Source organism: Pelophylax lessonae, assembly GCF_965119305.1.
Source record: "Pelophylax lessonae genome assembly, chromosome: 2".
Taxonomy (NCBI): Eukaryota; Metazoa; Chordata; class Amphibia; order Anura; family Ranidae; genus Pelophylax; species Pelophylax lessonae.
In genome coordinates this window covers 212,137,707-212,158,261 of record NC_138769.1, presented here as the reverse complement: position 1 = coordinate 212,158,261, position 20,555 = coordinate 212,137,707, and the positions used below count along the sequence as shown (strand labels likewise).

Here is a 20,555-nt window from a genome sequence, read left to right as displayed (position 1 = left end):
TATATTTACAAAAATGTGAGGGGTGTACTCACTTTTGTGAGATATTATATATATATATATATATATATATATTTATATATATATATTTATATATATAATGTTTGGGGGATTCTAGCAAAAAATACTGAATTTAACTTGTAAACAATACAGTATGTGTCAGAAATAGGCAGTTTAGATAGACATTACACTTTTGGACGTTTATTTATTAAATATATGTACACTATTACTTAAGTCACTGGATTGCATTATATTCTGGTTGATTTGCACTTTTGGTTTGATTGTATATAATTGGTGGTCACTAATATTTTGCTTTATACTAAAGCAAGCGCTGTTATTAATATTCTGTTTTGGAGGGTTTAGGTAAAGCCTTATCAGATCTTCTGTGATAGTTGCATCAGTTGACTTGACATTCAGTAAAAAGCGTTAATTGCCGAAAAAAAACATGTCATATATACAGTATATTGGGATAGCTACAAATGTGATTGAGGGGATGTAGTGTCAACTACTGTTACTTTCTGATTACACTGCAAAGTGAGCCAAGAGTCAGAAAGTGAGATAAGACCCATCACACTGTAGAGAGCAGTTTCTTTCTTCTAAATGAATTATGGATGCCTGAACAAGCCAGATATTTTCTACCAACGAAAACTCATTGCTTGGCTCTTATCACCAAATGGAACACAGCACCTATGAGTGCCATGCATTTCTGCTATATTCCATTTTTTACAGGTAACGTTTAGAAAATTATAGGAAGGCAATATGCAGAGGTCAGGTTCTGATTTTTGTTTTCACAAAGCACACAAGTTGCATAGATGTTGTAGGTTCACCCTGAACACGTGTGGGTTTCCTCTTTGTGCTCATGCATATCCATCTACATGGTTAATACGCAAAAACCAGCCATTATGTGTACTTATGTTTGCACTATGGACAATACACTGAATTTTTTGGGAGTGAAGCAGAATATTTTTGTTTCTTGGAAAACAAAATAATACTGTGGACAAGGCCACTGATAAAGCAGTACAGCCAGCCCTTCGGTACATGTCAGGTAGGCAGTGTGGGGCCCCATGATTTCTAACAGCAGACCTGACTGTGAGGTATGTTGGTGCTATGCTTATTTCTAGTAGTTCTAGTAACTACTTTACTTAATCTGTTATCTCTTTTACAGTCCAGAAACGAGGGTAAGGGGAGCATTTGAAAAAAAAAAGGTAAAATAAGCTGTTGCATAAAGTATCCAGGTTTCTATGCACAGTTCCCTTAAAATTTAGTAAGTTTAAAGGAAACCTGTCATGACAAACATATGGAGTCCATTGTTGACCAACCATTGTTGATCTTTCCTTCGAAAAATCCTAGTGGCCCATCCGTTATGCTGATGCTTTTGCTTTAGTTCTTAGAGCAGTGGTTCTTAACCTTGTTGGAGGTACTGAACCCCACCAGTTTCATATGCGCATTCACCAAACCCTTCTTAATTGGAAAAATAATATATGAGTTTTTCAAATTCAAAACATAGGTATATATTATTTTAGGTATATATTTATACATAGGTGCACAAAATGAACAAAACCATTAAGAACAAAGAACAAAACCATTAAAACATGATTTTCACACAAAAACAAAAACATAATAATGAATATTTACTGCAAATTAGTGTGACTTCTGCTGTTGTCTTTCAGAGACCAGTTCAGAAATGCGCGGCTTTATCTTGGCAAGTGCCACTCTCATGTCATTATCATGTCTCATGTCACCTCACCCTGTCCTGCTGTAAGGGGGGATCTATATGGGGGACCTGGGATCTATATGGGGGACCTGGTCCCCCCTTACAGCAGGCCAGGGTGAGGTCCCCCATATAGATCCCAGGTCCCCCATATAGATCCCCCCTTACAGCAGGTCAGGGTGAGTTGAGGTCCCGTCCCCCATATAGATCTCCCCCCTTACAGCAGGACAGGGTGAGGTGAGGTCCGGACCCTGGCCTGCTGTAGGGGGGGGGGGTCTATATGGGGGACCCCAAAGTGACCTAACCTCACCCTGGCCTGCTGTAAGGGAGGATCTATATGGGGGACCCCAGAGTGACCTAACCTCACCCTGGCCTGCTTTGGGGGGGGGGGGAATCTATATGGGGGACCTCACCTCACCCTGGCCTACTGTAAGGGGGGATCTATATGGGGGATCATGTCCCCCATATAGATCCCCCCTTACAGCAGGCCAGGGTGAGGTGAGGTCCCGTCCCCCATTTAGATCTCCCCCATACAGCAGGCCAGGTTCCCCATAAAATAGATACCCTTTACATAGTCTTCTCAGTGTTCTCACACAGTCAGTCACTAGACTAGTACAGCCAATACTACTCCAGTCCTACCTTTTTTTCACCGGTGTCCCGACTCCCGATCACAGGCTAGGTTTTCCTCCTGCAGGCTGCAGCACCACTGTCACCACTGGCTCTCTGGCCTCTCTCCTGCCGGCTTCTTCTGCTGCTGCCTGGTCTGGTGGTTCTCTCCCTCTCTGCGCTGGGCGGCCGCTGCACGGGTTAGTCCCTCCCCCAGACAGTCCCTCTCCGCACCGCACGCCTGGCCTTTCTCCCCCCCCCACCACTCCACAGTGGGCGACGCCGGCTCCGGCTGGATCGGATTCGAGAGCCGAGCTGCACAGCCAGCAGTGAAAGTGAGCCAGGGGCAGAGAGAGCTGCGAGTGCGAGCAGACTCAGCGGGCAGGGGCGGCCAGCCTATCATGGCAGAGTGAGTGACATGACACTGCTGAGCAAATGCACCCCCCCAGATGTTGCGCCCGGTGCGGCCGGCCCCCCCTGAACCCCGCACGCTATGCCACTGGATGTTATGTATTTTCATGATGACGGTGCGGAGCGGGAGCGGAAGGACATGCCCGAAACTTGAGAAATAGTCCCTGAGAGCTAAGTGGTACTAGCGGAGGGTGTGCCGAACCCTCGAGACTGACCCACCGAACCCCTGGGGTTCGATCGAACCCAGGTTAAGAACCACTGTCTTAGAGCCACTGACCCACAACACAAATGCAGATAAGAGGTTTTTTTTTGCAGACATTTCTAATCATACTTCATATTATTTCAGGTCAATAACCTTTCAGTTTCTGTCACTGGATACATTTATTTGGCAGTAAAAGGATCTGTAAGTAGTTTATCTAATTTGCTACTGACATGTAATACAAAGGTGTTAGATTTACCACCATGAAATGACTATGACTATAACCAGTATGAAACTGTTGACATGATGGAGAAGGAAAGCCAGCAACTGTAATAATGTTTGTTGATTGTTGACAGAAGCCAGACATTGATAAAAAAAAAAAATACATCTGATATTATAACAAAAAAGGTAATTTATAGTGTTAGAACACAGAAAATGTTACTATTGAAAAATACTTTTAAATACTTATAATTAATACTTATAATTTCCTTCCTCAGAAAAAAAAATATTGAATATTGTACATTTTTTGAATAATAATAGTGGTGTAGCACCCTACAGGTAGGTGCTAGGTAAATGTATAGTGGGCCTCGTCTGCCTAACAGCAGGGCTGTGATTCATTCAGATAGGGTGTCATGGTTTCCAGATGTGCCTGCTGAGAGGGAAGTCTCCCCACTGGCTCCTGTGAGAGGCTTCTCATAGGGCAGTGGAGGAAGCCCAATCAGGGGACACATCGAAGCTTGTAACTACCCCAGAAGGCAGATTATGCTGCAAAGGATTATGGGAGTGAGCATAGGTTTGGGGGAAGTGCATGGCACGGTGTCTTTGGCGGGAGCAGAGACCAAGGAAGTAGAGTACGGCTGTCTTTCCTCCTGTCTGAGGAAGCGGAAATCTCGGGGTGTCGCCTGAGTATCCAGAGAGTGCTGAGCTAAGCTTAGGGGATCCGGTGTGCCGAGAGCCTGCGGAGAGCGAGAGGGGTCCAGTCCCAGGAAAGCCTACACAGGTCGTGAGTACTGAGGATTGCCCCTGTGGGTCTGCCTGAAGTTAGAGGGGACCACTCCGGAAGAGGTTCTGGGATCCAGTGTCAGCTAGCTGTAAAGGGGGTACCTAGGTTAAGGACCCTGAAGTTACAGAGGGGGTACATAGTTATGGACCCTGAAGAGTTCAAGTTAAAGGGGGCACCTGCAGTTGGGCCCTGAATTGTACAGAGTGTGCCAGTTCAAAGTTACAGCTATACAGAATTCTGCAATATACTACCTCAAGCCAGAGCAAGGCGGGAGAGAAGTGTTCAGTGACCCTTTGCAGTACAGTAGTGTAAGAAGTTCTACAGTTCACAGTCCTGGATCTTCTGAACTTCCAGTTGAGGATTTAGCACTTCCATTAAGTTGCAGTGTGTACTCAGTGTTAGTGAGCGTTGGCTGGCGCCGGCTGGCTTCAAGGAATCGCCAACGGGTATTTTCCAGGAACAAAGTCCCAAGTGTATATATTTAACCCCTTCCGTACCGCGTCATGTCAAATGACGTCGGCACAAATCCTTTCTCGATCCGGGCGGACGTCATATGACGGCGCCCGGATCTCCCCGCTACTGCGCGCCCCCGGGGGCGCGCAGCGCGGCGATGGGGGGTGAGCCTCGTCCCTCGGACTGAGCCCAACCCCGATCAAGGTAAACAGCCAATGAAATTGGCTGTTTACCACGTGATCGGCTGTGTCAATCACAGCCGATCACATGAGCGGCTCCAGCGCGAGCCGCTCGTTCCTTCCTTAATGCGCGCCCTCGGGGACGCGCAGTGCGGCGATCGGGGACGAGGCTCGTCCCTCGGACAGAGTCGATCCCCGATCTAGGTAAAGAGGCAATGAAATTGGCTCTTTACCACGTGACCGGCTGTGTCCAATCACAGCCGGTCACAAATGTCATCAGAGAACACGGTAACTAGCTGTCACCGTGTTCTCCTCCTCACACACTGATCCTGTGTGAGGAGGAGATTGTGGTAACAGCTAGTTACCAACTACAGTGCACCCCAAACACACTGATTGGCCCCCCCCAATAAAGAGCACCTGTCACTAGCCCATCAAAGTACCCGAGTACCTGTCACCAGCCCATCAGGTACTCTGATGACAGGTACTCGGGTACTCTGATGGGCTGATGACAGGTACTCGGGTACTCTGATGACAGGTACTCGGGTACTCTGATGACAGGTACTCGGGTACTCTGATGACAGGTACTCTGATGGGCTGGTGACAGGTACTCGGGTACTCTGATGATGGGTACTCGGGTACTCTGATGACAGGTACTCGGGTACTCTGATGACAGGTACTCGGGTACGCTGATGACGGGTACTCGGGTACTCTGATGACAGGTACTCGGGTACGCTGATGACGGGTACTCGGGTACTCTGATGACAGGTACTCGGGTACGCTGATGACGGGTACTCGGATACTCTGATGATGGGTACTCGGGTACTCTGATGACAGGTACTCGGGTACTCTGATGACAGGTACTCGGGTACTCTGACGACAGGTACTCTGGTACTTTGAGTACCCGTCATCGGAGTACCCGAGTACCTGTCACCTACCCATCAGAGTACCCAAGTACCTGTCACCTACCCAACAGAGTACCCAAGTACCTTCCACCTGCTCATCAGAGTACCTGACACCTGAAGTACCCGAGTACTTGCCACCTGCTCATCATTACCCATCACTACTCATCAGTACCTATCACCTATTAGTATCAGTACTGATCATCCGTACCCATCATCAGTACAGTATCAGTATCACCTATCAGTATCAGTACTACTCATCAGTACCTATCACCTGCCTGTCACCTGCCCATAAGAGTACCCGAGTACCTGTCACCTGCCTATCAGAGTACTCGAGTACCTGCCACTTGCTCATCAGTACCAGAGTACCTGTCACCTGCCCAGCAAAGTACCCGAGTACCTGTCACCCTTCATACAGCCACCATGTCCAAGTCCAAAAAGGTTTATATACGTCGTCCGTTTAAACCTAAATACCGGTGTTATGGCAGCAGATAGCTGCCATAACCCTGGTATTTTTTTAAACGGTGGACAGTTGGCTTTCCGATAAGGGTGGTCCCAGCGGCGGATTCGCCGCGGGTTCACCCTTTTTTTTTTTCATTTTATTTAATTTTTTTTTAATTTTTTTTTTTAATTTTTTCTATCTTTTAGTGTACTTGTGAGATCTGAGGACTTTTTGACCCCAGATCTCACAAAAAAGAGGTCCTGTCGTGCCTTTTTCTATTACAAGTAATGTTTACATTTCTTGTAATAGAAATAAAAATGATCAATTTTTTTTTTTTTTAAAAAAACAGTGTAAAAATAAAAAATAATAAATAAAATAAATAGTAAAAAAAAAAAAATTAAAGCGCCCTGTCCCCGCGAGCTCGCGCGCAGAAGCGAACGCATACGGAAACCCCGCCCACATATGTAAACAGTGTTCAAACTACACATGTGAGGTATCGTCGCGATCGTTAGAGCAAGAGCAATAATTTGAGCCCTAGACCTCCTCTGTAACTCTAAGATAGCAACCTGTAGAAATTTTTAAAATGTCGCCTATGGGGATTTTTAAGTACCAAAGTTTGTCACCATTCTGTGAGCGTGCACAATTTTGAAACATGACATGTTGGGTATCTATTTACTCGGCGTAACATTATCTTTCACATTATGGAAAACAATTGGGCTAACTTTACTGTTTTCTTATTTTTTAATTAAAAAAAGTGATTTTTTCCCAAAAAATTGCGTTTGGAAGACCGCTGCGCAAATACGGTGTGATAAAAAATATTGCAATAATCTCCATTTTATTCTCTAGGGTCTCTGCTAAAAAAAAAAATATATAATGTTTTGGGGTTCTAAGTAGTTTTCTAGCAAAAACAACTGATTTTAGCTTGTAAACACCAAATGTCAAAAATAGGCCTAGGCAAGTGGCTAGGATGCATGATGATGCTCCTTGGATTTTTAGGCCCCTCTATATGGCTAGGCTGTGAAAAAGTCTCACACATGTGGTATTGCCATACTCAGGAGGAGTGGCAGAATGTATTTTGGGGTGTCATTTTTGCTATGTACATGCTATGTGTTAGGAATATTCTATAAATTTACAACTTTGTGTAAAAAAAAAAGTTTTTATTTTTTTCCCACATTTTCCAAAAACTTGTGGAAAAAAATGACATGTTCAAAGGACCCATAATGCCTCATAGAATATACGTTGGAGTGTTTGCTTTCCAAAATGGGGTCATTTTGTGGACTTTTCCATTGTATTGGTGCTCTAGGGCCTTGAAAAGTGTGATAGGTAGTAAGAAAGTTTTATGTGTATTTATGCTCCTAAAACGCCTTATGGTGCTACTTGGACGTGGAGTCTCTTTTTGTGGCCAGGCTGTGTAAAAGTCTCACACATGTGGTATCACCATACTCAGAAGGAGTAGCAGAATGAATTTTGGGGTGTCATTTTTGCTGTGTACATGCTATGTGTTAGAAATAGCTTATAAATTGACAACGTTTTGGGAAAAAAAAAGAAAAAAAAATGTTTTCTTCATTTTCCCAAGAATTGTGGGAAAAAATTATAACTTCAAAAAACTCACCATGCCTCTTACTAAATACCTTGGACTGTCTACTTTACAAAAAGGGGTCATTTGGGGGGTATTTGTACTGTCCTGACATTTCAGGGCCTCAAGAAAGGAGATAGGCCATCAGTACATCTGGTGTGATAAATTTTCAGTAATTGGTACCATAGCTTCTAGACTCAATAACTTTCACACAGACTAAATAATATACACTAATTTGGGTTAATTTTACCAGAGATATGTAGCAGTATAAATTTTGGCCCAAATGTATGAAGAAAAATTAATTTTTTGCAAAATTTTATAATAGAAACTAAAAAAAAGTGTTTTTTTTGCAAAATTTTTGCTCTTTTTTTGCTTATATCACGAAAAAAAAAAAACCCCAGTTGTGATCAAATACCACCAAAAGAAAGCTCTATTTGTGTGAAAAAAATGATAAAAATTTTGTTTGGTTACAGTGTAGCATGACTGAGCAATTGTCATTCAAAGTGTGAGAGTGCTGAAAGCTGAAAATTGGTCTGGGCAGGAAGGGGGTCTAACTGCTCTGTATGGAAGCGGTTAAAGCCTAAAGGAGTATCCCACTCATTCCCTTCTCCCATCCCCTTAAAATACAATAAAAACCACAAACAAAGATGACGGAGTTGTCGCTGCTACAGTTCTCACACCCAGGGTCACAGCTCACATGGACTGGAGAGGTAACCGGTACTGATGGCAGACCCACATCAGGCCACAGGCCTGGAAAACCTGCTACGGTAGTATTAATAATATTTTGCCTAATAAATCACTTACCCTTTTTCCTCCAGAAAGCTTCCTTATAAAAAACCACGCATTTGATAACAGATCCCATTGGAAGGCGGTGTATTAACTGGTTTCTGACTGGTGGCAGCTCTGGAGTGAAATGAATCTTTGTACTCAACGCTGGTGGTATAGCGCTAATGACATATTTACTCTGAATATGAAAAAAGAAGGTAATTTATAGTAAATAATAAAAAAAAAAAAAAAAAAACTATGACATAAATAAGTCTACATCTCTCAGCAGGTCCATTGACCAATATCTAAGGCCAAAGGTAACCTTTGTTCTTCTTACGTACTGTAGGGAATGGGCAAAATCTCTGTCTTTTTGTAATTTGTGCACCATTGGGGAAATTTCACTTGTGAGAGGAGATCTTTCCAAAGGGAAATACATTTCACTTGTCCCTTGTCACAGTTGTCCCTGCAAGAAGTGGGCCAATTTAAAGATTTCTCTTCTATTACAGTTTTTTTTTTTAGCCCCCATGACAGTAGTCACCAAGGAAAAAAAAAGGAGTAAATCTCCCTTAGCTAGAACACAGACAGCACCAGACACATGTTTTAACCCCTCACCACTCTAAACAAAACTGAAGAAAATAATTTGGCTTTAAAAGGCACTTAAAGCAGGGGTCGTCAATCTTTCTAAACAAAGGGCCAGTTTACTGTCCTTCAGACTTTCGGGGGGCTGGACTGTGGCTAGTGTGAGTAGAAAATACCCTGGCATCAGTATGCATAAATAGTGTTCCATCATTGGTATCAGGGAAAAGAATAGTGACCCATCATTGGTGTCAGTGGCAGGAATTATGCCCCACTGTTGGTGACAATCTGAGGAATAGTGCCTGGTATCAGTGGAAAGAATATTGCCCCAAGGGCCAGATAAAAGCAAGAAAAGGGCCACATCTGGTCCCCAAGCCACAGTTTGGAGACCACTGACTTAAAGTCATCACCCTTTGCACTAACAGCTCTGGTCTTTTAGGGGAAGTAGGGATTACGAAGCTGGCTGTCTCAGGGACAAAATTGCAAAAATCTTTTCTGGATAATAAACTCTCACAAACAGGTTAACCAGAAATCATCAGCAAGGACCATTGACATTCCTACATTTTTTTTTCTCTGAGCAGAATGTAGATGGTCAGTTATAGCTAACCTCAAATAATGTCAATAGTGCCTTTAAGAGCCCATTCACACTAGCACGACTTGTGAGGCGACTTGTGTAGCCCCAGGTCGCTTGACATAACAAAAGCAATATTAATCAATCAGTGCCGTCTTAATTGGCACTACTGAAGTCGCTCCGACTTCAGAAAAGGGTCCTGTACTACTTTGAGGCGACCTGTGATCCGACTGTCCCATATACTTCAATGGGAGTCGCCTCCTTATCTTAATTGACATGACTTGTTATCAGACTTTCCAGGAAGAAGAAAGAGATTAGCCAGGCATTCCCCACAGACAAAGTAGCTTGTCTCTTCAAAGTAGTGCACAAGTCTCTTCCAAGTCTCTTCCAAGTCTCTAAACAAGTCTCTTCAAGTCACGGGGCGACTTTCTGGTCGTGGTAGTGTGAACCGGCTCTAATGCTTTTTTAATTTTATTTTTTTATTTAATTAGCATAAGCCTAGACAACAAGCACTAGATACAGCAGCCTCCCCTAGCTCTTTTAGGTGTAAGGACACCTAAACAATAAGAACGTATTATTCTAAATGGTATATTCTTTTCAAAAAAGAAAAAGAAAAACACAGGAGATTTTAACCCCTTTTTGGCTGGGGCAATTTAATAACTTTGTGAGCAAAGCAAATAAAGCCATTTTTGCAATGTTCCAACTGCTAATACTTAAGTGCATTAAGACAAGTTATATTGGAATTTTGGGGACAGGTATAGCTTTCTTTCAGAATCATAAATAATAATAATAATATTTGTATTCGTTTTTAATTTTTTAGGGCAAAGCTGAGGGAAAAATATTTTTTTTTCTTTTTTTCAATTTTTCCCATACATTTTTGTCAAAAATATTTATTACCTAGATACAACTCTGTTCATTTTGATTTCTAGGATACCGAACATGTATACAACTGCACTTTCAAAGTGCACAGTCTATTTGCCTTTAGTAAATCAAACCCATTATATTTTTTATGTTTACAAGCTTTTAAAGTGATGTTTTATTTAAATTTGTATTATTTATACAAAACATTTAAAGCCGAAGTTTAATCTTCATAAAATTTTTGCCTTCTTTGGTTTCTTCTCCCCCTCCATCAACAAGATGCTAATTAAATGTTATTACATCCCTTATTGTCTTTGTGTGTCTCTACGGAATGCCGGAAGATCATGGCTGTTGCAAGAGGCCAGTGGGGTGCTATACATAAATTCCCAAAAATATCATAGCACTCCACCTCAGTACTCCTCTTTAGAACTCTCAGGCCTGATACCAGCAGTAGACTGACTCAAGAGTAGTTATGCAAATACCAAAATGCAAAGAAGACTGGATGGGAGTCTGGAGGAGTGGACATTTCTGCATGCAGACTGCCCTAGGTAACACCTATATGTGATGCTGAGCCTTCATGTTGAAAAAAACAGTGATTGAAAGGGGCAGGCCAGAAACAGTCAAGTTGGAGTGGAAAGGGCTAGATGACCCTGGACATATTTCAACCAGGAAATTAGGCAGGTTCTGTCTGACTCGCTGCAACTTCCAATGCACAGGCTGAGAAGCTCACAATTTGCAGTTAAATCAGATTAAGCATTTTCAGTACAAGTTAGGAGCCTGTACAACTCTGCAAGAGTCAAGGTAAGGCTGGACTTCAGCGATGAAGCCCATCTCCTGCATGAAAAAAAAATATATATATACTCATATAGTCCCCTCCTGCTCTGGTGCGCTCCTCTTCTCCCTGATGCTCTGGATTAAGGGCAGTCCTCCTACATCATCAACAATGCAGCACTATTAGCTGTGAGTTGTATGTAAGGAGGTAAGCACATGGCTGTGGCCAGGATCACCTTAGAGAAGAGACTTTGGGGGACTGGTTGCACAGATGGAGAGAACCTGCCAGAGCGATAAGTGAGGTAAGTATAAGCCCTCGGTCACACCAGTACGACTTCAGGCACCACATTTACAAATCGCACCTGAAGCAGCATCAAATGTGTTTCTATGGCAGTGGCTTAAAAGATATGATTTCTAGTAGTGCGATTTGAGAAGTTGTTCATGTATTACTTTTTCAGGACTTCAGCACGATTTCACTGCCATAGACTATAATGTAAATCGTGCTGCAAATGGTACCTTTTTGTACCTGTGTCTATATCAGCACTACTGAAATAAGTTAGATATTAACCCTTTGCTAGTTAAAGGAGTTGTAAAGTCTCAAGGCTTTTTACCTTAATGTATTCTATGCATTAAGGCGAAAAACCTTTGGTGCTGCACTTGCCCCCTAGACCCCCCCCCTATACTTACCTGAACCCGATTGTTCCAGCGACTAGCACGAGCTCAGTGGCTCCAGTTGCTGTCTCGGGTCCTCATTGGATAGCTTAATAGCGGCAGGAACCATTGGCTCCCGCTGCTGTCAATCAAATCCAGTGACACGGAAGCGGGGGTGGGGCTGAGTCCTGCGGACTGTGTCATTAGATGCAGCAGCGGGACTCGTGAGCGTGCCCGCACAGGTGCCCCCCCCATAGAAAGCGGCTCTCTGTGGGGTCACTCAATGAAGAGGAGGAGCCAGGAGTGCCGATGGGGCACCCCAGAAGAGGAGGATCGGGGCTGATCTGTGCAAAACCTTAGCACAGAGCAGGTAAGTATAACATGCTTTTTATTTTGCAAATAAAACCAAACCTTTACAATCACTTTAAACTTTTGTTAATAACATCACTGTTCCTCAGTGTGACATGGACAGCACTGAAGTCTTATCAAATTATTACAAACCTCACAGAAGTAGTGCTGAAGTAGTGTTGAAGTCTGACTTTAAATCGCACTATTTTTAAATTGTACCTGGTATGACCACAGGATTATGCCTTTTTATTCTACCCCTAGACTTAACAAGCATTTAAACCTTGCAGTATGGGAGCCCCACTGCAAGAGTCATTTTTTTTCTTGTGACTGGAGTTGAGCTTGAAAATTCTGATCTACGTTGTATATACTTTTTCCTGGTCAATAATTTATCTAATATTTAAGTATATGTATATAAACTTTACCTGATAGATTTCATGGTTTAAGGTTTCCACAATGACGCTTTCTCCAGACTGATCAAGTCTAATTACTGGTCTCTCTAATTTCACTCGATCCTGAAGGAGATCCATTATCTTCTCAGTGATCTGTCCAGCGCCTCCAACAAACTTTCTCTAATGAAAATAAATAAAAATAATATAGTTACGTAGTTAGTCAGGTTGAAAAAAGACACAAGTCCATCTGGCTCAATCAATAAAAATATGTAAAATTCACTTTAGAAAGTAAAGTCTGAAAGGCCCAATTTTATTTTCCCCATAAAGTATAAAAATTAAGCCAGACTGGATCAAAAAGCAAGGTACTAAATGTCTTACTATATTTTTTTGTTCTCCAGTCCCCAACAGAAAACTCTGCAGGCATCTGGCAGGAGTGTGCAGCTGAAGACTGCTGTGCTCTGTGTGAAGACAGTGGTCTCCAAACAGTGGTGGGACATGCCACCTGATTGCAGCGCAGCAGTGGTGGCAAGACAGGGGGTGCGTTAGACTGCTGCACAGAGAGGACAGATCTGTACATAGAAGAACAATTAGTACTTAGCTTTATGATCCAGCATGGCCTCATTTATATAGCTTTTAGCAAATCTACAATTGGGCTTTAACTTATTTTTGTATGTTCTACAGAAATATAATTTGACAGACAGGTTGCTATTAGTCAAAAGAATTTAAAGTGTCATTCCTATTAGTCAAAATGTACTTGTATACCCCTGTCTATCTAACTTATTTATTTTCACACAGATGTACCTTTCATAAAAATCTCATGATAATGGTTATTTGAAGGCGTAGGCATCTGTGTGAGCTAATTCCACATGGATTTTATCTACCGTAGTTTGGATCTGAGTTTTATCTAGTGATGGATTAAAAAAAATGTAAATGCTTATTTTTTTTTAAGTTAAAGAAAAAGCTTTTTTCAAAGCAAGTTTGAAGGTTTTCATAATGGATTACTGAAATATGAAAATATTTTGTGCCAAGCTAGTGAATTTTTTCTTTTAATGTGTTTGCTTTAAGAAATATGCAATCTTAGACCTGACTTTGTTACTAAATGTTATAGTTATTGTTCTGGAATTCAAAAAGATCAAACAAAAGTGTTTCCTTGGGTTTGCCTGTTTCCTGTTGTGTCCTGGGTTATATTTTTATCTACAAAAGTATTGCTCAGGTTATGATTTCCCATTTAGGGAAATAGAGAGGGAATTTGGCATAGAAAATAATGTCAGTAAGACAAAGTTTTCTCCTTTTTTTGTTCCTGGAGAATGCATATTTGCATACTGTGCCTCATAGATTTTAAAGCATTCCTTGATTTGGGGAAAAATAGCCTGAATAGGAGCATGTTGCCTAATGTTTGTACACAACTTCACTTGTGTTTCAAGCTGTTGGTCAGGGCTAATGACTGAAATCTGTTGTATGCTTCTGGTGCACAAGCCTCTGGTGCATCCTCACATTCTAAATAAGGGGAGGAGAAAGTTAATATTTGTTGAGTATGAGTAAGAAACTGAAGCCACAAATTATATTAAATGTTAATGGCTGCAAATAATTTACTATGTGTGTATGATAGCAAATAATTATTTTGGACTTGGGACCGAGAAGAATAATGGGAGGGCTTCAACCCCACCATCAACACCACTACTAATTCATAAGGTCCATGCCTTCAGATCCAAATACATTTACTAGGATCTCTGTTTTGTAAAACCAATTCTATTCTTTTTTTTTTTTTTTTTGCAAGCGTTGGCCAGCTGTGACTATAAATATCAAAATTTTCTTAAATTTTTATTTAACACTTACCTGCCCTCCATTGTCTGTTGAGAAAATGCTTGTTGTTCCACCAGAGATGTTTATATACCATAGAAACCAAAGTGTGGAAATCTGTTGAGTCTCGGCTGTCACAGCCAAATTTACAAAGTGCTCTGCAAACTTCCTGGCTGCACTGTTGGGATAAATATATAAATTATACTAAAGGAAAAGTGTATGCTTGCCTAAATACACACAAGAGGAGTATGCGTTACTAAGTTAAGCTGTATAGGATCAGTTACATGTGTTATGCTTTTTTGAATTGCAATGAGAAAGGTAGGGTAATCCATAACTGTTATAGTATGATATAATAATTATACCCAATTCACTGATACTGCCCATAGGGGCCCTATCATTAATATAAATGACTGCTATAGCAAGGATAGAAAAATGAGTTCCGTGTATACCTAGCAAGTGACCAGACTCCCTATTTTAAGATAGATAGAGTTATCTGTTGCCAAAATCATACCTATTGAAGAATATGTTGTCATCCAAGTGCATGCTATACATAAATTGCTAATCTAAGACCTCCAAGTTAGGATTTTCTAAAATACTGTCATACAGAAAGGAAGGTTTTGAAGATGTGAACTACCTTAGGCCAGTACAGGATTTTTGACAGAGACAAGCTGCCTCTTAATTCAGATATCACATCTCATCTAAGTCTGGAGGAGGTGAAAAATGAATTAAGTAACCAAGTTGGTAGGCAACTAGTAGGGAAAGGGATGGAAAGGGACAGCAAGGGGAATAAATCTACCAAACCTGGATATGGGGATTTGAATGTGCCTATATATCAGCAACACAACCAATAAAAATAAAAAGGGGATATTCCATATGTATTGGGAATTACATGCAATGAATATTTCACACAAGGATCATTTTCTTACAATCATGTCTAAAATACATCACAAAAACTAAAATTGGGTCATATGATATGCTTGTGGATCTACGTGTTTCGCTCCATTTACGGAGCTTCTTCAGGATCCAAGGGTACATTATTATCAAACACACTCTTGTAATATCATAATTAGTGATGAGCCGAACACCCCCCGGTTCGGTTCGCACCAGAATACCAGGAACAGAGGAAAGGTTTCTTTGAACAAAAAAACCCCATTGAAGTCTATGGGACTCGAACCTCAAAAATCAAACGGCCTAATTTTGAAGGCTTGAATGCAAGTTATTGACCCAAAAAAGTGTATGGTGGCCCGGATCCTGACTTGGGGAACATGTAGCAATAAAAAAAAGTTTTTAAAAACGATCATTTTTAAGGGAGCACTGATTTACTGATTTTAATGAGGCTTAAAGTGAAACTATAAAATTGAAAAATTCCTTCAAATATCGTGCCTGGGGGTCCCCTGCATGTGCCTGTAAAGTAGTGCATCTCTATGATGTATGTAGTCTGCTGCAGCAATACTGACAATTTAAAGCAAAAAAATGTCATATACAAATATACATACAAATTTCAAATCGCATGTACTTGTCATATGGGTACAGAAAAATTGGGTCTTGTTTGTTGGTGGTGCCAGAGCACCGTAACCCCTTGCAGTTACTCTTGCTGGGTGCAGGAATGGGCCCTGCTGCTAAAAAATCCATACAAATTTGAAATCGCATGTAGTTGTCATACAGGTGCCAAAAATTGGGCCTTTGCCGTTGGTGATGCCTGAACACTGTAACCAAGGCCTCACAGTTACTCTTGCTGGGAGCAGGAACGGGACCTGCTGGTAAGAATTCTATACAAATTTGAAAGTGCATGTGCTACACATGTGCCAAAAATCGGGCCTTTGCTGTTGGTGGTGCCTGAACACCGTAACCCCTCACAGTTAGCAGGGCACAGGGAGAGGGCCTGCTGTTAAAAATAACATACAACATTTAAATTGAATGCACCTGTAATGCAAGTGCAGCAAAAATTAGGCCTTGGGGGTTGGTAATGACCTAAACCAAAAACATTGTTGGAAGCTAGCAGAATAAAAGGTAGAAGAATAGGATAGGCAGCATATGCAGTCTTCAAGGGATGGCAGAACCCTAGCAATTCCATAAGTTACATCAGCATCAGGGGCCTGATAGCTCTTGTTGATCCAGGACTGGTTCATTTTGATAAAAGTCAGCTGGTCAACAGTATCTGTGGACAGACGCACTCTTTTGTCCGTCACAAAACCTCCATCAGCACTGAACATCCATTCAGAAAGCATGCTGGAAGCAGGACAGGCCAGTAGCCCCATTGCATATTGAGCAAGTTCTGGCCAGTGGTCCATCCTCAAGACCTCCTTGATAGCATGAATCCTCGGGTCCTTTCGCAGGCTTTGCAGAATCAGGGAGCCATTGCAACGTAAGTTGGAGGAGGCATGAGCTTCTGAGTCCTCTGGGTCACTAAGGATGACATTGTCAGCAGGGGCAACCTCTCCCCAACTACGTACAACTCCTGGGGTTTCTGGGGGAATCAAAACCATCCCTTGAAGACTGCTGTATGCTATCCTCTTCCTCTACATCCATGCTACCGAAATCCTCATCCTCCTCCTCCTCTTCCTCCTGTGTGTTTTGTGGCCCTGCAGGAATGATATCTGCATAAAGGGGGCCTTGTGAGGAAAGGAAGTCCTCCTCTTCCTGCCGCTGTTCTGCCTCAAGTGCCCTGTCCATGATTCCACGCAGCGTGTGCTCCAGCAGGTAGACTAGCGAGATAGTGTCACTGATCTTGTGGCCTCCTCAAATGGTGACAGAACGATGCATGCATCCTTAATCAAAAGCCACTAGTGTGGTGAAATAAAAAGCCAAGCTCCCCTGACCCTGTCCTTGTACCATACTCACACAGGTACTGATTGATGTCCCTCTGCTGTGTGTGCAGCCACTGCAGCATTGCCAACGTTGAGTTCCACCTGGTGGGCATGTCACAAATGAGGCGGTTGATGTGCAGCTTGAATTCCAGTTGAATGTCAGATAAGCGAGCACTGGCATTGAAAGAACGGTGGAAATGGCCACAGACTTTTCTGGCCTGCCTCAGGAGATCTTCGAAGCCCGCGTATCTGCTCAAGAAACGCTGTACCACCAGATTCATGCATGGAACATGTGTCAAGTGTCCGTGTCGGACACTTGACACATTGGTGCCATTATCGCATACAACCATTCCTGGCTCAAGCTGTCGTGGCATCAACCATCTCTGAGCCTGCCCCTGCAGAGCTGATGGAATCTCTGCACCGGTGTGACTCCTATCCCCTAGACAGTCCATCTGAAGCACATTATGACATCTTTTAGCCTGACTGCTTGCGTAGCCCCTTGAACGCTTAGGGACCACTGCAGCTGCAGAGGAGAATTGAGCAGAAGAGGACATGGAGGAGGTGGTGGAGTAGCCAGATGTGGCAGAAGCAGCACCAGCTTTTTTATAGGCGTGGTGGCAAAACAAGCTGCAACACCGAACTCTGTCCTGCATCTTTCCCAGCTGCCAGCAGAGTTACCCAGTGCGCCGTGAAAGAAATGTAACGTCCCTGTCTATGCTTGCTGGACCAAGAGTCAGCAGTAATGTGCACCTTCCTGCTGACCGCTTTGTTCAATGAGGCCAAAACACTACCTTTCACATGACGGTAGAGAGCCGGAATGGCATTAGGAGAAAAGAAATGCCTTTTTGGGACCTGCCACTGCGGTGCAGCACATTTCATAAATTTGCGAAAGGGAGCAGAGTCTACCAGATGAAAAGGCAGCAACTGTAATGCTAGCAATTTGGCCAAGATAGCATTAAGACGCTAAGCATGTGGATAGCTGGGACAGTATTTATTTCTATATGTAGCAGGATTTCCAGGCATTGGGCCTGATGTGGGTCTGCCATGGTTACCGGTGACACCTTCAGCCCATTTAGGCTGAGTACCCAAGTGTGAGATTTGAGACAATGACCAATCCAGCATCTTTGGTTTGTTTTGTTTATCTGATATTGGGGATGGGAGAAGGGAATGAGTGGAATACTCCTCTGGCTCAACTAGGTAAAAATGGGACACTTGAACTTGACCTCTGACACTCTGGTTAGCTCAAAAGTCCTGGACTGTACTGTGGACTGACTTCTGACACTCTGGTTAGCTCAAAAGTCCTGAACACCTGCTCCCTCAAGTCCTTCCTGACTGAGGTAGCTTCTGTAACTGCTTGTGCTGCTGCAACTCTCAACACTGTACACTGCACACTGCACGCTATACACTTTAACACTTCAGGGCACAACCGCTGGCACCCTCTTTGTACTTCAGGGTCCTCTCACTAGGCACCCTCTCTACACTTCAGGGTCCTCTCACTAGGCACCCCCTCTACACTTCAGGGTCCTCTCACTAGGCACCCCCTCTACACTTTAGGGTTCTCTCACTAGTCTCCCCCTTTACACTTCAGGGTCAACACTGGCACCCCCTTTACACTTGCTCCTGCACTGGCTAGCTAGCTCCTGAATCCCTTTCACCTTCTCCGGAGTGGTCCCCTCTCACTAGGCAGACCCCCAGAGGCAGTTTGCAGTACTCATGAACTGGGAATGCTTTCCTGAAACTGGACCCCTCTCAGCTCCACTGGTCCTTGGCAGTCCTCTCTGCAGCTCAGCTCAGCCCTCTGTCACCTCAGGCAAGCTGCCTGGGACACCCGATTCCTCTGACAGGAGGAGAGACAGCTGTACTCTCCCTCCTGGGACTCTGCTCCCCGCCAAAGACCTTGCGTCATGCGCTCCCCTCAAACTTATACCCACTCCCAGAATGCTGTGCAGCAGGATCTGCCTTTCTGGGGTAGATAAAGGCCTGAGTGTACCATTGGCTGGGTTTACTTCGTTGCCGAATGAGAACCCTCTCATGGATCACAGTGCGGAGACTCCCCAGTCTCAACAGCCACACCTGGGAGACATGACAGCCCAGTGAAAAATCATGGCCTTGCTGTTAGGCAGCCAAGGCCCACTATACTTTACCTAGCACCTACCTTGTAGGGTGCTACATACGGTTAAAATACTGGGGTTGTGAAATTTGCCTGCTGCTCAAATCAAGCGGTGGTGTACTGCTAGAAGATTGGGTGCAAGTCTCTGTGCCACTCATTGATATACCATCATCCCTCTCAATGCTGGTATTTGAGAAGGCATGAGGTATATTAGGGTTAGAGATCTCAGATGAGGAGCAAGGTGATGTATGCTTGTTTTGATCTGGTGCTTCTTTCAGGTGCTGTTGCCAACGGACTGCATGGCAGGTTGTCATATGCCTTGTCAAGCATGTGGTGCCTAAGCGGCTGGAGTTCTGGCCACGCTTGATCTGCTTTAGACATATGTTGCAAATAGCAACGCTGTGGTCGACTGCACAGATTCTGAAAAAGGCCCACACTAATAAACTTTTTGGATTCCGCTGGGATTTTGCAGCACCCTGCACCTGTGGAGCTCTGTGCTGTGGAAATAGGTTGGCTCCTGCTATGGCAGCCCCTGGAGTACATCCTGCCTCGTTGGAGTTGTGCGTACTCCTCATCCTCCCCCTCCTCCTCTTTCTCCTCCTCTATCCTGTCAGGAACCCAAGTACAGTCAGTGACCTCATCATCCCCTCCCTCCTCGTCACTGGAGCAAACTTGGCAATATGCTTCAGCTGTGGCAACTTCATGTGCTGGTTTCTTGTCCATCATTGTCACCCCCTCTCTCTAGGCTCATGTTATTCCCTTCATCAACCTGGGAACCAACATCACAGCTTTCAATTGCTGCGCATCCTCCAGGAGCATGTCACTGACAGTATGATCTAATAATTCAGGTGACTCCTCCATGTATGAGGTGGGGCGACTAAAGGAGTAGCTGTGGAGAAGGAGCCTGTGGAACGGGCCGCTTTGGCAGCTGTGGTGGAAGGCAAACTACTGGGAGTGTGGGTGTCAGAGAAAGAGGAGGATGAGGACGGCTTATTGATCCACTCCACCAACTCTTCCACATGTTGTGGCTGAATAGCATGGGCAGCACTGGAAATAAAGGACAGGCATGCCTCGCCTGCAGAGGATGCACTATGTCGACTGTGACCACCACTTTTCACAATGAACACAGAGGCTGCTTGCCCTCTTTTCATGGCCTGTGAGTGTCGGCCTCTCCTTGTCGGCCTTTCGGACATGATGTTGATACAGATCAATATAGGGTATACGCAATTGACCAATAGATACTCAATGACCTGATATGATGTAATTGATAGCCCTGTAGATAAGCTGTGGTGGTTATAGATGTACGCAAGTGACCGATTAACAATACTCTCACTGATATCTGATGTAATCTATAATCCTATAGATTGATGATCTGTGATGCTTATAGAATGTATATGTAGGGTATACGCAACTGACCAATAGATACTCAATGA

General features: G+C 43.4%; 1 protein-coding gene across 1 annotated transcript in view; it reads right to left on the bottom strand.

Moving 5' to 3' along the window:
- The window catches only part of LOC309547668 (amine oxidase [flavin-containing] B-like), a 198,095-nt gene that overhangs the window by 85,970 nt on the left and 91,570 nt on the right, over positions 1-20,555 (bottom strand). Inside the window, exons 5-6 of the mRNA XM_082247563.1 lie at positions 12,439-12,585; positions 8,281-8,440 (exon numbers count right to left, since the gene is read on the bottom strand). Coding sequence (XP_082103689.1) covers positions 8,281-8,440; positions 12,439-12,585 — 307 coding nt within the window. The remainder of the gene's footprint in view (positions 1-8,280; positions 8,441-12,438; positions 12,586-20,555) is intronic.